This window comes from Amphibalanus amphitrite, unplaced genomic scaffold (genome assembly GCF_019059575.1).
Source record: "Amphibalanus amphitrite isolate SeventyFive unplaced genomic scaffold, NRLGWU_Aamphi_draft 001375F_arrow, whole genome shotgun sequence".
Classification (NCBI taxonomy): domain Eukaryota; kingdom Metazoa; phylum Arthropoda; class Thecostraca; order Balanomorpha; family Balanidae; genus Amphibalanus; species Amphibalanus amphitrite.
The window spans coordinates 38,684-56,038 of record NW_024882868.1 but is presented as its reverse complement, the minus strand read 5'-3'; the positions used below and the strand labels follow the sequence as shown (position 1 = coordinate 56,038).

The 17,355-nt window shown below is 48.4% G+C and overlaps 1 protein-coding gene across 6 annotated transcripts in view; it reads right to left on the bottom strand.

Moving 5' to 3' along the window:
• LOC122372578 (inositol hexakisphosphate and diphosphoinositol-pentakisphosphate kinase-like) overlaps positions 1-17,355 on the bottom strand; it is an 87,483-nt gene that overhangs the window by 68,362 nt on the left and 1,766 nt on the right. For 5 of the 6 annotated variants that reach the window (XM_043349947.1, XM_043349948.1, XM_043349953.1 and 2 more), the window contains one exon: positions 8,193-8,338. In XM_043349947.1, the coding sequence (XP_043205882.1) occupies positions 8,193-8,321 (129 nt within the window). In that variant the 5' untranslated portion in view covers positions 8,322-8,338. Of the gene's footprint in view, positions 1-5,234; positions 5,311-8,192; positions 8,339-17,355 lie in introns of those variants that run through there. The other variant, XM_043349952.1, reaches the window with a different exon arrangement.

The following is a 17,355-nucleotide window of genomic DNA, read 5'->3' as shown; positions in this document are numbered from 1 at the left end:
GACCCTCTTCTCAGCTGCCCCCGGCGGCGACCACGCCAAGTGCGTCATCCCAACAAATGACGTCATAAGGGGGCGGGGACCGGTATGACGTAGTTGTGTGATCACCTCGCCGAACAGTTTGGCACATAAAACAGGAAAATGTGGAACTCAAAATATGGCGAATAATAACAAAAACTGACGAGGCTCACAAGGAAAAGTTGTGAAAAAAATGAAAGTAGTGACCAATGCCAAAGGCGTATAATGCAAAGAATAATCTTCCAAAAAAAAAACAATAACAACAACAACAACAACAAAGGGCGCATAAATGGTCCCTGGTTCAGACCATTTATAAACAGAATTGATCGCCTCTCGCCTGTCGGGTCGTATGAACGAAAATAATATGGAGGCAGCCCAAACGAAACTATTTTTCACGCTTCGGAATATGTTTTCAGGTATTCCAAAGATATTTGTGTAGATAGGTTCGCTCTTCAGCATTCAGAGAGAAATGTCATATAAATAGTCCGATGAAAGCTTTTCTCCTCAGCTGAGAAAGTATAAACACGCTCTGGTGCACATAAGTACAGCCACTGAGGCTGAGGGCAGATGATAAAGGCCAAATCACCGCCATGGCTCCTGAACATTTCGAAATATTGGCATACCTACGCTGTAATAGTCGCACAGAAAAGCCGATGCCCGGGAACAGTATGACTCGTTGAAACTCCCGTGATCCGTTCCAAGATGTCTTTACTACTAATAATCCGTTCGTGCTGTTGCTAATGCATCGACAAAATGTATAGAGTAACTTTTTAGAGTAATAGAGTAATTTTCTTAGAGTATAGAGTAACTTGCGTCTTGCAAAATCGTCACTGCCTAGCAGAGACGCCTAAAGTTACCGCGCCTTCTGAAATTGTACGAACGAACACATCCACGTTTCCCGTTCGTAACAGTGTTTGGAGCGGTAACCATGGTGAACTTTCTTTGTCAGGATTACATATTCGATTGCAGACATAATCTGAAAGGAGATCCATTTCCACCAGAAGTTTCGTTGTGTTACCATGGCGAAAAAGGCAAACAGTATCGAAAGTTGTCGTCATCCAACAGCTGAGCTCGGGTAAAAATCACGCGACATTGCCAACAATCCATTAGGCTCAGGTATTAGCCGGCCGGCGCTGAAGATACGGTAAAGCGACTGATGAAGCATACCTGCACTAGATCTGTTGCATAAAAGTCAACTATACAGGGTAATCCAAAAAAAAAATGGAACCCCTAACTTAAAATGTCTGTAAGTCAGAAAATTTTCACTTTATTGACAAATTGCAAACACCATAAGAAAGAGCGTTCCGTTCAATTCTCTACGAAACCAAGTTAATTGAACTTAATTATTATTATAAATATTGCCCTAGACATATGCCTATAAAATTTGTGTCACGAAACTCAGTGAAACGGTTTTGAACATTATGCGCAAATCAGTGATTGACGGTTTGCTGTTCTGACCATCTCGCTTGTTGGAGGTTCATGAATAAAAGTAGCTCATTCACGTGCTATTGTAAGGAAAGGAAAGGCTGACGGCCTGCTGGGACCAGTTGTCCCAGAGACTGCTGGTCCGCGCAGTCGGAGCTGTCCCCAAGCAACTGCAGGCCTGCGTGACGGCCCACGGAGCTCGCGTTGAGCACCTGCTGGGATGAACAGCGGAAGCTAGGACGTGTGTATCTGTTCTACTCTGTGCTTCTGTTTAAACTTTAATGTAATAAAATTGAATTTGGATGTGGTGTTATTCGCAAAAAGACAACAGATAGAATGCTAAGGGATTTCAGCGCAATATTAACATTTGGCGATTTCGTTTCACTCAGTTTTCTGACGCTCATTCCAAAAGCTAATAGTGTGCCAATGCTTTACAACATACATGCACCATTTTGACGTGATTTTTTAGAGGATTTAATGCTCTTTCTAATGGTGTTCGCAATTTGTGAATAAAGTGAATACTTTCGGACTTATAGACATTTTAAGCTAGGGGTTCCAAATTTTTTGGATCACCCTGTATATATATATATATATATATATATATATATATATATATATATATATATATATATATATATATATATATATATATATATATATAGTTTACCACTCCTCAGTGACGTGCCGTTTCATTTATGCTCATGCTACGAATGACTGCTAACCAAACCTCTCGAAATTTATTCTAGGGTAATAACATGCGTTCTCGAAAACCAGCTACCCAGTCCTAAACCATCCTCATACGTAGCCTGCGTAGGCAGCTGTACTGAACCCAAGAGTGTAGATACTGCGAGGTTAAGTACAGCACCTGTTGTAATATGATAAACAAAATACAAGGGGTAATTGTTACTACCTTGCATACCTTTAAAGGTAGTGTGCCAGCTTTCTTGGACCGAATGGAGTTAATGGCCCAGATAAGGAGAACCGGATTTTTAGAACTTATCCATACCTTCAAAACTCATGGAAACGTCTTAAATTCTTCAAATTTTGAGTACCCCAGTGCGAAATTCGCCCCGACGGGTTGTCGGTCGTACCCCAACCACATTTCACACCACTATGAACAATAAATGCACACACTGAAATCGCTATTACCGATATGCTCATCCAATCAAGTTTCGATAAACCCGTTCATCATCATCTCCTGCGGTTTCGAACACGCCTGTTAGGTGGCTTCTGATGCTCGTCGAGGTCGGAATTTCCAAATACGCGTGGTGCGTCGGGCCGCGCGCTCTGACTTCGGCCAAGAAAAATGCGTCAGCTGATCATTGTCATTTCTGCCACTTGCGTGTGGTGAAATGGGGTCATAACTTATAAGACGGCTTTTTCATATCAATTATTTTACATAAAATCATATTTCAAACCATAAATAATGTTCGACAGCCAAATAAAAGAAACAATACCAATACGGGCTTACAGTTTAAGGCTCGACATTGTGTTGTCTACGATTAGACAGCTGATAACTCATTCCCGTACGTCGTATGGTCGTAACACTATAATGACCTTTGCTTATTGTCACAAGTGCGCCGCATTCGCGATTGTTGCCCGACGCCTGTTTGCAGGTGAGCCCACTACAGTTGTTATACATATCTAAAAACCGAAAAACTTTTAGGCGAAAAAGGCACTATTCCAGGCCCATTTTTGATTTTTTTGCGATATTAGGTAAAAACAGAAGCTTCTTATCCTAGGAAAAATAAAATGGGAAATCTTTCAAAGGTGGCACACTACCTTTAAAAACAATTGTATGCGATTCTGTTCCGTATCGTCAATATTGTGAGCAGGGCTGCGGAGTCGGAGTCGGAGTCGGAGTCGGAGTCGGAGTCGGAGTCGATTTTAGAAACCCGAGCCGGAGTCGGAGTCGGAGTCACCGAAAATCTGTCGACTCCGCAGCCCTGCTATGTCTGCGAAGTCGGAGTCGGGAGTTGGAGTCGGTCGGAGTCGACAATTCTGCCCGGAGTCGGAGTCGGAGTCGGAGCTGGTTTTTGAAAGCCGGAGTCGGAGTCGGAGTCGGAGTCGCCGAAAATCCATCGACTCCGCAGCCCTGATTGTGAGTTATAACTTATGTACAGCGAACGACTTCTACCATTCAGTCTCAGTCTCACGATCCTGTGAGCCGAGAATTTGCCCCACAGCGACACCTAGGCACCCGACACTAGCGCCAAGCTTGGCAACAGCTAGCGTAAAAAAAAAAATCCACCAGAGCCTAGTTGTGGAAGCAAGGGCGATTGTTGCCTACAGGCTACACGTACAGTCCACAGCAGAAGTAATGTGGGGTTTCAGTCATGGGTATGTTCTGCTTCTGAAGCTTAGGAACGATTAACCAGACTACAATGAAACTTTGAATGTAGCTTATATGTAGCGTCACCCTTGCAGCTGCAATTTTAGCTATTGACATCTTCTTTTCGATCACTCCGCATTAAACAATCGCCAGTCAAAGCCAACCGTTGAGATTGGTAAAACCCTACATTACTTTAGCGGTGGGCTGTACATAGCTTACGCCCTATTTTAGACATGTCACATGGCCACGAAAATAATTACAGGTGAGGGGCCCAAAAGACCTAGCTCACTCTTCGAAGTCCACTTCATACCCAGAACCTGTCAAAAGTGTTATAAAATGTCATGAGGTACTGAAAATAAAGATACTTCGATCTCAAAAAAAAAAAATATCTAGAACCTTCCAACAGTTGCTAGAGAAAGCGACAGCGTTGCAAAGAAAAAGTAGTTACGTGCTGGCCGAAACGTCGACGCTATGTCATACCATGATCAACCGTACCCCACATAATGTTCTCAAAATCTCGTACAAGTCAACCACCTGGCATGGCTGAATGTATCGACGAAAATCGTGATTTCCCGATATTTGCCGACAGAGTGCAGTCATGTAAATATTATGACTGAGCAGAGCCTCAGTAGTGGAAACAACCACCTTCCGGCTCAAGCCCGTCGCGAAGTGCAAATGTTACATAAGTTGATTGTATGCCAGCGTGACTTGTGTTTCCACATCACGTGATGAAAACGCTCTTAGTTGAACTCTTCGAGATGAGACTGGTAGGTGATACATGCTGCGTTAGTTACTATACTAATTAAATCATCATCTACGTAGGGTTGAACTAGCGACAGCGAACGTTGGACACGGTGTACCACTAATGAAAACTAAGCACTGAGGAGAACCACACATCTCACACACAGCTCACTAAGGCAAACGTCTAGCTGTCACTGCAAACGGGGGGTCGTCTGTATCAGCCTATCTCACATGCGGTACCGTCGGCCCCATGGCAGCCCAGGGTGGCCCGTACGCTTCACAGAGACGAAAGAGGGATGAACAGTAGGACAGACACACCTAGACGTCAGACCCCAGTCCCCCACTCCCAGCGGTGGTCACTACAGCACTAGCGTTACTGCACTAGAGGCGGTTGGCTGGTTGGACGGTCCGGCCCCGGTCAGGCCAGGGCAGTGTTTCAACGGCACGCTGCCAGCCGCTGCCAGCACACGCGGCAATTTGGAGGGGTTTTTGGGCGCCCGGACTACAGTGGTCATCGGCGGAATGGGTTTCCATGGAGACATCAACGAGCCCATTGCTCCAATACTACCACAAGTGTGACGTCAGCTCGCGAGATGCGCTGGCAGTGGCTGGCAGCGTGCCTTGAAACAGGGCCCAGGACGCCTGGTACTGCAGCGTTAGTGTCTGGACGTCTGGGGGTCTGGACGCACTCGGACTTTGGGGCGGCACACGAGTGGCCTACCATAAAGAAGTACGGCTCAGTCTCACTGTCCACGTCCTCAATGAGAAACAGTGGGTTGTACATGGTGGCGACGCAACTGAAAAGGACGGCCAGGCACAGTCAAAGGCACTGACACTTACAGATCACGCTTTGAACACGTCAATGAGCCAAAGACACTGTCACATAAAAAAAAAAAACGGGAGAACACAGAGGCCGTCACTGAATGAGAGGACGGTCAAAAAGAGTCAATGACGGTGTCAGTCAACCAAAGGAACAGCATTCAGAACCAAGACGCCATCAATGAATATAGATGATTATTAAGAATAAACAAACAGCGGTAAGTTCGAACAGAACAGGAGTCTGTGTTCAGTCAAAGTCGTTAGCACTCAACGAACTACCAGGTGTCCCAGTCCCAAAATTGATGGCACCCTGGTGCAGGTTGCTTTGCTCAGACCAGTCTCGGTTGAGTCATCCACCAATCCGCCCTAATGACCGCGTCTGGGCTAGCAGTGGCTCAGATGTGTTTCTAATCAGGACTCTGCGAGGCAGCGGCATCGGCTGCGAGACGAATGACGGAAAATAGACAGTATACACTTCAACAATGGTCCAGCTCCTGTCCAACAAATCTCCCCGATTTTCAACAGGAAGGAACCCCAGCTCACACTGATCTAAGGACCCAACAGATGACAGACCAGCCTCTCTATCTTTTGGCCGAAGCGAGTATGACTGGGCATAGACCACTATATATATGTAGTGGGCTATGGACTAAGAAATAGGTCAGTGCCTTCGCCAATCAACAACTTCCCTTCGATCGTCCAGGACAGGGTCGAAAGGATGCACCCGGAGACGTCAGAACTCAGAGGCCAACCTCAAAGAAAACTCCCGTTCAGTTTTGCATAGCAGCAGCTCGGGAGACACACTGACATGCCGGAGTGCAAGGCATGTATGCAAGAGCGTGATGACTTTATCAACAAACAAACCGTGAACCAGTCTCTCTTTGTTTTCTTGTTATTGCGTGCAGTCCAATATCGGGACAATCAATTTCGGGACACCGGTGCATTAAACAAACACTGTCACTGATCAAAGAGATATCCATAAGCAATCAAAGATATTGTCACTTATCAGCTACTCCGATGCAGAGTCAAAGGAACAGTTACGCTCTTCAGTTCTGGAGCACCGGTATTTGTTTGACAGAGACACAAGTCAATCTTACGAGTATTAGAGCAATAACTCATACAGCTCCGTCCAGCCTCCCCGTTAGAATAACACCTTTGACCATATTATCTATTATCTCTTATCAATTGACAAGAACATTAATAGCCATTTTGTAATGGATATGTCCAAGATGTGAAAAAAATAAGTGCACAGTGTCATTTAATCGGGACAAAGTTTGGGCTCAATGTGGTTGGAAACTACAAATCGCAGGAACATAGCTGATGTGTCCAGTCTGGGTGTGTTCTTTGACCGCAGTTTCATCAGTCACGTCAAAGTATGATAGAAGTTTGGTCGGCTTTCAGTCGGAGGACACACATCCGACAAGGGCGGGACCAATATCCTCGGTTGGATGGGCAGATGGGCATTGGGCGAGATGGGTGCCATCCAGCGATCCAGCACCCCTGGGCCATCCCTACCGTCCCTGGCGACGAGCTGATAAATAAAACCAGTCCAGGAATGCGGTGCCGGCGCCAGGCTAATTAACTCCGCCGCTTATAACACTAATTGGTACATCGATTGTGACAAAGGATGCTCCCAAGGTTCCGCATATTGGCTACTGAACCAAAGAAAGGTAAAGGATAACCTCATGTGGCGGCGCGTCTCTTGTGAAAAGCTGCCAAACTCTACACCCAAGGATGAAGGAATGTTTCTGCATCACACACGTGAAAATGTCCCTTCCATGACGTTACGCAAAAAAAGTCAGTGCCGTACGTCGTTCGATCTGTCGTCGCGAAGTGACGGATAAGCTGTTAATCGTAAACCCACCACACTTGATATTTAGTGAAATGAACGAAAGGACATCGATGTGCGTCTGACACCACAATAGTGGTGCGCGGAAGCTCATGTCCACATCTAGCGCCTAGTCGAAGGACGGTAATTAGGATGAACACAGCCCTGAGCCGACCATACGCACCTAACCGAGGCCATCTCTGTGTCCACGGCTTCGATCAGCGCGACAGATCACGTTCGAGTGTTGTGAAACACCACGGGCCGTCCTGAGGCCATACCGGTGAGCGAGGCGGACGGTAGGAAAGGACATGGGGCAGGTATACGCCATACGGGACATCAGCCGTGACCGGTACAAGACGAAAAGGCCGCCACCAGTAGCCAAAGTACCAAAGCAGTCACATAAAAGCGGGAGTCGTCGACACTTGAAATGTGTCATAGGCGAGTCAAAGAGGAATCACGTTTCATTGAGCTCTGCATAGCACGATTTCAAAAAGACTCCGAAATAGTTTCAAATTCGGATATAGTTTTGACTCCATTTCAGGTTTAATGCGCGCTTTATATGGCTCACCTTGCACATTTTCAAGTGTCGCGCTAAAAGTGAGCTGTGGAAGGGTGACGGAGACACCGTGCCGGGTTACACCGAGAGGCCAGAGTGGAGAGAGTGAGTGGAGAGAGCGCCGAGCCGGTGAGAGGGGGCAGACAGAGCGCGGCGGCGCGTCTCTTACTCTGCAGAAGACCGAGGGGCCGTCGACGAGACCGATGTCGCGCATGTCTACTGTGCACCAGAGCGCTGTGAAGAGAGGGTGGGACGCCAACTGAGGCCAGGAGGCCGACCTAACCCGACAGACCCCGCGGCCGCCGGCACAGACCCGCACAGACCCCAGGCGCCGCCGAACAGACCCCAGACCTGCACAGACCCAGAGGGACAGACAGCCAGCAGTCACAGCTCAGCTCCGGCCAGTGACCAGGGGGCACACCACACCCATTCGAACACTCCCGGTGCCCCGGCCGCCACGCGTAGTGGCGACGCCCTACCTTGAGTACAGCGCTCAGTCCCGAGCTGGATGAGCGGATGATGGCGGCGGCCGCGTCGTCTCCTATGTAGAAACCGGCAGGTGCACGGCGCAGGCCCTGGTAGCCGGCCTCCAGTTCCGTGTAGGACATGCCCGTACCGGGTCCGTCTGCCGGACAGGCGCGCCCACCCACCGCGGTAGTGACGCGAAGAACCGACACCAACACAGACAACACTGACACCGTCACCGAAACAAACCGACAAACGTGCGCGAGGGAGGGAGACAGACAGACACCGACCGGTCCTCGAGACAGACTGGTCGGCACGGGCGACTCTACCGACGGCCGACACACAGACAGACATACAGACAGAGAATGGACAGAGACAGGTAGCGATAACCATCACCATTGTACGGACGGACGCGGCGCGGCCCTCGGGTGCCGCGGGGCGCAGAGCGAGATTCGGGTGAGGAGAGATAGATGGTCAGCCCGCCCACCAAAAGATCCGCCACCAAAACGTGCCCAGAGAGAGCGAAAGAGGGAGAGAGAGAGAGAGGGAGAGAGAGAGAGAGAGAGAGAGAGAGAGAGAGAGAGAGAGAGAGAGAGAGAGAGAGAGAGAGAGAGAGAGAGAGAGAGAGAGAGAGAGAGAGAGAGGAAAGATGTGACCTTGCTGAGCTATGTCCTAGAGATGTCCCCAGACTCCCCACCCAACACCATGTCACATGCCAACTAGGCGATGCCAAAGGACCAGCCCACCAACCACTGCCTATCGTTGAGTATTGCACCTGGTGTCCCCTTTCACCGCTCGCCGCCGTTGCTCAGCCCTGTGCCCTGTGCCCACCGTCTAGATACTGATACAGTCCACCGTCCTTTTTTTGGGGGGGGGCTCTTTCGGTCTAACGAGAGTCGAGACCATTTCAGAGCCGGAGGGACGATAGGAATTAGGGGAAGACATTGGTCTGGGCGGGCACCCAAAGGAGTCACCTGGGCTGAGCCCATCCATTTGGGCAGGCCACCCAGCCCACTGGTACTCACTGCACCCGGCTACGGACCTGCTCCTGGGGTGGAGTTGCCCGCGCATGGGGTAAAGGTGACTGTCCAGTCCGGATCAGGGGGTAGAGGCGTGGAGGAGAAGAATTTAACTATCATGAGGATGAAAACGACGGACCGTAAGACCGTCTTAAGTCCGTAGGCGTATGGCATCCCCCGCCCGTCTACCACCCACACCTACCGTCAAAAGTCCACCGCTCCACACCTAGCGTCCACCGTCCACCTAGCCCACCGTCCGCCTTCCATTGTCCACCTTCCCACCGTCCACAGTCCACTGTCCACCGCTCCTCGAGCAAACCACCGTACCAGCCACGCACGCCCCTGCCGCCGGCGCTGGGCCGGGCCGGACCAAACCGGTAAGCACCACCAACGGCGCAAGTCTCCGCGCCAGCGGCGTGATCCGTTCCAGCGGCGACGGACACTCCTCACATTCATGGCATAGTACATGGATATGGGTTTTCCCATGTTGTCTTGCAGTATAAGTGGCCACCGGTCTTAGTTAGGACGGCCGGTTTGTTTTGCGCGGCGTAGTTAGGTCGCCGCCCTCCTCGCGAGGCCGGTAACGTAAGTTAGGGCCACTTAAAAAAAAAAAAAAACTCCTCACACGGAGGTACTCACTCTCACACTGCACCGAGCGCCGCCCCCAGCCCCACACGAGCTGCACTGGCAGGACCGGTGATATCCGGCGCCTCCAAACCGACGGAAACGTACCAAAGCTTGAGCCCCTCCCCTCCCCAGTTCCGTTGAGACGGCTCGTCTTACCAGGCGGCGAGGCGCGGTGGCGCGGTAGTCGAATATTGTTACTCTCGGTGAGCAATGGCAGACTCCTGACAGGCTCACTCCAATAATCCAAACATGCACGCTGGAACCTGGTTTAAAAACTCACCACAAGAGCGCGCGGTGACCGTCTCTCGCCAGCTAACAGCGCACACTGCACAGCGCCAACGGGCACATGGGCGGAGGCAGGACTATAGAACTCCGCGGAGGTGGCGGTTCCCAGACAGCTGGGCCTCAATGATCGTACGGGGAACAGACCTGTCCGTGCTGGCCACCTCTTTCCCTAAAGCGGCTGGACGCGCGCGGTACGGTACGAAATACAGACAGCGACGCGATCCGGACAAAATCCACGGCCCGATCCGGAAAGCATCTGCGGAGAGATCCAGGACAGTGTCCGCGGCGCTATCCCGATAATGTTCGATGAGCGATATGGACGGAGTTCTATAGCCTTGATATGGACAATGTCAGCGGCAGCGACATCCGGACAGTATTCACGGCCCGATCCAAGACAGTATCCTCGGCGTGACCTGGACACGCGCTGCTTTTCCCGAGCCGCTAGATTCATTGACATCCATTGATTCGTGCGCTGATAGCGCTGGAGAGGGTCGATCAGTGGACTTACCGACTTACAGAGTACAGACTATCGGCGACGACCACAGCCCGCTCGATTAGGTCCGGACAGATAGCACACGGGATGGGGATGGGTGACCACCGACTAATGACCACAGACCACTGATCACTGACAGTAAATACACAGCACAACACAACTGAGTGTCGCAATTACAGAGCAGGTATCCACTGATACACCGGGAGACTGTCTAGACAGACGACTCCGTTTATAACGATACGGCATTAAGATTTAGCCAAAGATAAGTCCAGATTAACTTTCGGTAGAACCTACCTACAAAGGCTACAAAGGCACTCACACGCATGCAAGAAACATTAATAAGCAATGTCGGAAAAATACAATTTATCGATCACTGGTCACTGAAAACAACCAACTTACTACGTGCATGAGTCATGACTAAGTAAAAAAAAATTAAATCATTCAACAACATGGTAAATCCGGTTCCCATTCAAACCAATTCAATAACCATACAAAAACAAGAATTATTCTCCATCTTTTCACACGAAACAATGCAGACGATAACTGTAAATCAACACGGAAACGAGACCTCAAACACAAAGGCGCCAGCGTTTTTGGTCTAGCAGAGGAATCGGTCGGAGATTTGTGTGCGTGAAGTGAGCGTGTGCGTGGCAGCGGACGCATGAAAGAAAAAAGACAGCGCGAGGAACAGAGGACAATAAAGGAGCTAGGGAGGTCCCTTCCTTACCTAGTTTATACGGGGTTGGAGGAAAGAACACACACATCATGGGTCGGTAGTCAGTAGTCGTGAATATCGTCGGGAGTCGAAAGTCGTCATTAGTGAGTCGTGAATGCGACCGAGTTGTAGGCAGCAGGGAGTTAGGATAAGAGTGAATATTGTTACCGAGATACTGGAGACATGAATGCGTCCGGGACTGGGAGTCAGAAGTTATAATATAAGCATGGATGGAGGAGAACTTGGTTCTTTGGATGAAGGATGAAGGTTCTTTCATCCATGATATAAGTGTGACGTGACCGGTGGATGAGTCATGAGGATGATCGTGTTCAGTAGTCATTGTGAATGGGAGGAGGGACATGGAAGTTGGGACTGGGGAGTAATGAATATGACCAGGGTATCATGAGTCACGGTTCGTGATTCGCGACTCGTAATTTATGGCTGTGGCCACTGGCCGGGCCTCAGTACTCGGAGTGACAGATGTGGCCGGGATTCAGAGTTCGGGGGAGCCCTGAATGTGACTGACGCCGGGATCCGCGGTCCGACAGGCGTAGGGCACCCGGCCAACTGGGCCTGACGCGTAGACGGCAGATCTGAGTCGGCACGACCCAAGGCCACCGCCATGGGGGTAGTGCGTGAGTGCGCCAACTTACGGTAGTGGGACTGCCAAAACGCGACTGGTCGTGTGGCAACAGATGATCACTGGTGTGTCAAATATGTTCCAAATACTCTTTCACAGGACCTTTCCACATTAACCACAAAAGATTCAGCTTGATCTGGTCAAATGGCATTACCTCTTAGAGTGGAAGATCTCTTTTTTCATAGATTCTTTTATGTGCCTGCAGGCTTGTTTCCTTGGCTCCACTCTGTTTATGAATGGGGCACTAATATTCCCCTCATATACTATGATGCTATTATGTTAAACAATGCATGAAACCAACACACCAGCAAATCACTAATTGGCATTACCATATGAAACTGGCAGAAGGAAAAAAGATATAAATTATAAATGCTGAAGGGTAGAAAATGAACAGATAAGACAAAGCTTTTACTTACACAGTCCTTATTCTTAAACTTGAATTTGTCTATTTGATTTGAAGATGTCCAATAGCCATTTCCCAATGCAACTTGATTTGTGATGCACCTACTTCTTAGGCCTTATGATATGAAAATGTATGTGGGTATCTATCTATTGCCACGACTGCAAAGTGTGCCAACACAGGTGATGAGGCACTGTGACAAAGCTGCACCAGCCCATATCAATTAGACTGCATAGCCATGCCAGCTCAAGCTAGCAGTGAACACAACATATGAGATCTACCACAAAAGTTCAGCATCTGTTCTGCAATTATATTATGCAAACTTCAACAAAGGGACATATATCCTCTGCAGACCCATTGTGATTCGTGTCTTGTATGGATCACTCTTTTGCATGCTGATGCATCAGCACAGCAGTTTTGCACAGTACGTCGTCCACTCCAGAAGTTTTGAGACTGGCCTCGTAAAATCCATATGAACAGTGCTAGATACTTGTTGTTCTCACAAGTTCTTACCACAGTTGTTATAAGCGCACTTGCGTAATTTTGTTTTTCTATGTTGCAAAAGACGGCAAAGGTGTCATCCTGAACATGGCAAGTCGCACGCGGCTTGTCACAGTGACCAGTGTAGAGCACAGTCAGGTTGTTCAGTGAAGACAACTTGGAGGGTCGCTGTGCAATACAATTTTGGGATTAGCTTGGCAAAAATACCCGAGAAACATAGCAAATTGACTCTCAAGTGACTTCGGACGAAAGCTGGATGTATTTTTAACATCAGGAGACCAAGAGACAGAAGGTCCAATGAAAACACACTGACTCCTTCAGACCCAATAAAGACAGACAGCGCAGGTCCCCTGGGAAGCTCAAATTAATCCCTTACTTAGAACAAAAAGGCAAAAACTTCATAACCTGGGTCCCATACGGCCAGATGGTCAACAAGGAATGATTCGTGAAGGGTCTGAGAGAGTTGAGAAAGATATTTCGCCGCAAGAGGTCGGAACTCTTCAACTGTGGCCAGGGGCTCCTGCACCAGGATAGCGCACACACCCACAAGTCCACCATGGAGGCGAACTATCTGACACAGATGTGCGTCAAAACCGTCCGTAACCATTCCCACAGTCCTGATCTGGCCCCCGTGGCTTCTGGATGTTCCCCAGACTGACAGGGAAGCTCAGGGGCCGTCTTTCGGAGGATGTGGAGGAGATGAGTGAGGCTGTGACAGAGGCCCTGGGCACCTTCACTTTGAAGGTCTATCAGCAGGCCTTCAGGCAGTGACAGGAGCGCTAAAGCAGGTGCATTGGACTCGGGAGGTTCCATTTCGAGAGTCACACAAGTTTCATGCTTCTCTGAAACAGGCAACTGTCTCTACTGAAAAAGTCTCAATACTTCTGGAGTGCACCACGTAGGTAGGTACTAGGGTTGACTATTAAGTAATGGAAGTGCCTTAAGCAATTAAACGGGTTTGCACGTGCACACATTATTTAGGTGTCATTTCATGCGCCGATCTTTTTTCTATAGCTACTTTTTGCTATAAGCTATCGTCGTTTTCCCAAGAGACCTCCCGAACCTGTGGCGCACCACCTGGCAATGGCCAAAGCCGCGCGCCAGCGACGAGTGCAAGGTCATTAGAGCTCATTTTGTCGTAGGGAAAAGGCCTACCAATATCAGAAAATTTCTTTTCTAAGTGTATGGAGCGACGCAGCCTCCCCACAGACGATATGTCGGTGGTTTCATCGGTTTGAGAAAGAAAACGCCGATCAGTCTTCTGGCGGCGTTCCAGGAGTGGGTCAAGACGAGGCTGGAATGGTGTGTGATGCTTGAAGGCGATTATGTGGAGTAGTGTATGCTGTCATTTATCGTGCCAATGTGTATTGTTTTGATGAAAATATAGAAATTGTCCATTGTGTAGCCATAACAATACGCCAATAAGCTCTGATGACCTCGCGCTGGCGCTTGGCGCGCGATTTTGGCCATTGCCAGACTCCTTTTTCATGGTGCGCCGCAGGTTCGGGTGGTCTCTTGGGAAAACGACGATAGCTTGGAGCAAGAAGTAGCTAAGCAGGGGGGCGACACGGCTATTCGCGCAATGTATTCATTTATGGGCCGCGCGGGGCCTCGCGATGACGCGGCTGGAGGCAACTGCTCAGCGCGCTAGGATACTTCTGGCGGGGCCGGGCACTGAACGGTGTGCAATGAATGGGTTATGGTCGGGCAGACAGAGATGGGGCATTTAATTTGAATTGACATCAGCAATCGGGTGGGGAAGGAGAACGTTTCTAATCGAGCTTGGGATGGGGAAAGCCGAAAATATCACGATCGGCTCATAGCTCCGACAGGGCCGGGTGCTGTACCATGTGTAGTATATTTAGGCGGGCAGACAGAGATGAGTTATTGTATTTAAAGGGACCCTCCCACCTTAACATTAGTTTTGAGTTGAGATAGCCAAGTTTGCGGCCAGGCTCAGAAACCACCATTTATCCTGGTCGCAACCCCCGCAGCTTTATGGTGTTCAAGAAATTTCTTCCCTTTACTTGCAGGGTGGGACCAGCGTGGTCCCTATCTCTTAACCATTACGGGAATCTGATGACGTCATCAGGCTTTCGAACGTCCGTTAAACGTTTGACTAAAACGTTTTGTAGCACGCGGTGGTATATGCTGCTTTGCGCGCAACAAATGCCGCACTTTCAAATAAAGTCGCTAGGAACAGCGGAGATCCCAAAAAGTAAACAAAAGTAAAAGTCTAATATCTTGAAAACCGGTGAATATTTTTCGATGAAATTTGGTAGATATTCGTTTTTGCTCTTTCTGAACCGAGCGACATCACTTTCATGCCAATTCATTAACTTTTTTGAAGGTGGGAGGGTCCCTTTAAATTCACCTTACCATCGGTTTCTGGTGAGGTTTGAAGACGTCTTTAGTCAAGCTCGGAGTGGGGCAACGGCCACTGGCGGATCCAGGGGAAGGCATTTGGGGCAAATGTCTTCCCCAACAACCAGGGCAGCGCCCGAAATCGATTTTCGAGAATAAATGAAAACTTCACAACTTTTCTGAGGAAATGTTGGTTAATCACACCGCACAGCAGTGCGCAAGGAATCGAAATCCGAGTTTTTTAAATTAATTCCGAGAAACCTTTTTGGGGTAAGCCGGAAGCCCCCGCAGTGTCCAATACCGCTTCCTGGATCCGCCAGTTGTGAATAAGTCACGGTCGATACCGAGCTTCGGCGGGACCAGGCGCTGTACACGTTGTTCTTTGAATGAAGAGGTGGACAGACACCTAGCCCCACATGCTACTGCTATGCCCGTGCTTCTGTGGGTGAAGCACTAAAGCATCATGGAATCCCAGAGGACCTGCGAGTCGACGAGGTGGCCGCTTTGGCCGCCGGGTACTGCAGCTCCCTGGAGTTGCCTGGGACCGATGGCAAAACAACAGCTCCGGCGGTGCCCCTATGGGCCGTAGTAATTAGTGAATTCCCGTAATGTAGAGATCATATCCTCAATGATCTCCATTACTATTTTATATTCCTAAACAATATGACAGACCAATTATGCTTGCCTACGTTCAGGCATTACCTCTGATGGTCATACGCCCAGTACATGTGTTGTCTGTCAAACAACAATCGACGACGGGATCCCTTCTCATCATCTCTTAAGCCATCCGGTTGTCAATTCACCCACCCCGTTTCCCTAAAAATAGACGGTCAGATTCGGCCTGGGTCCTTACGACCCCTCTAAATTCGCCAGAGACGGGATCGGATCGCCGTTATTGCACCCGTCTTAGTGTCTTAAATACTATGACAGCTTCGACCACGGACGTCGGACGAGGTGATCGTTCCACGAATGTACGCACCATCCAGGCCTAGGATGCATCGAGGTTTGAAAGGATGCAGTCTGTAGATCAATCAACAAACAATGGTGGTATGCAACCACTTTAAAATATCTCACTGGCTCCCGCAACGTTCCAACGCCCCTCCGTTATGCATTCGCCCTGTGTGTCCGCCGAGCCGGCTTGCCTCCAATGACGTCATCGGCCGGCCGGCGGCGTTCAGGGTCAAACGGCTGGTGTCCTTACCTGGAGTTCTATAGCCTTGTAGCTAAGGACATGTGGTCTTCACCATTGGATAGAAAAAACATCGGCGCATGAAATGACACCAAGAAAACATGTGCACGTGCAAAAATGTTTAATTGCTTAAGGCACTTCCATTACTTAATAGTCAACCCTAGTAATAGGTAGGTCAGTTGGGCAAACTAGACTTTTGGAATCAAAATATGGAGGCATCAATAATTTGATTCTGGTGGGAGGAGCCATGACCAAATATGGGCATGGAATCAATTTTTTTATTCATTTGGGTACACTTTTGACTTCAAATGTATCGTTACGGTTGAAAAAAGGCCCATGACGGTGAGATTTTTCTTTAAAAAGGTAGAAAAATGTGGTAGGTTTGCAAAAAGTGTTACCTCAAAACTAAGAAATTGTCCCTTTGGCCTTGTGAATGGGAAAAAGACAGAGGCACTGTCCATCACGTAAAAGCTGTTTTGAGGAAATCACACTGTATGCTATTTTTGTATCATGAATCACATACTAAACAATCAGTATTTGTGTAAAATGGCAAAATGAAATTTTCAAATCCCTAATTATCATTGTTGTAGTGCTTTTATATTTATTATATGGTTTTTACCTGTTGCTTCAGTTTTTGTATTCTTGACATTTCAAAATTGTGAATTGTTATCAAATGTAGTGAAGGTAAAGTACAACAATGCTATAGGTATCTGTTGTGGTGCTGAGGATACCACTAAATGAGAATAATATCAAGATAAATGCTGTATTCTTGCAAGTCATTGTTGCCTATCTGTTAACATTACCTGTGAATCAAAATAATGATTAGCCAGCTGATGGGGAATCAATATTATGATTATCTGTTTAAAGTGAATCAATTCCTTGATTGCCTTTCACTACCTATAGAATTCAAATTGTTGTGATAGGAGCAATATTATTTTGCTTAG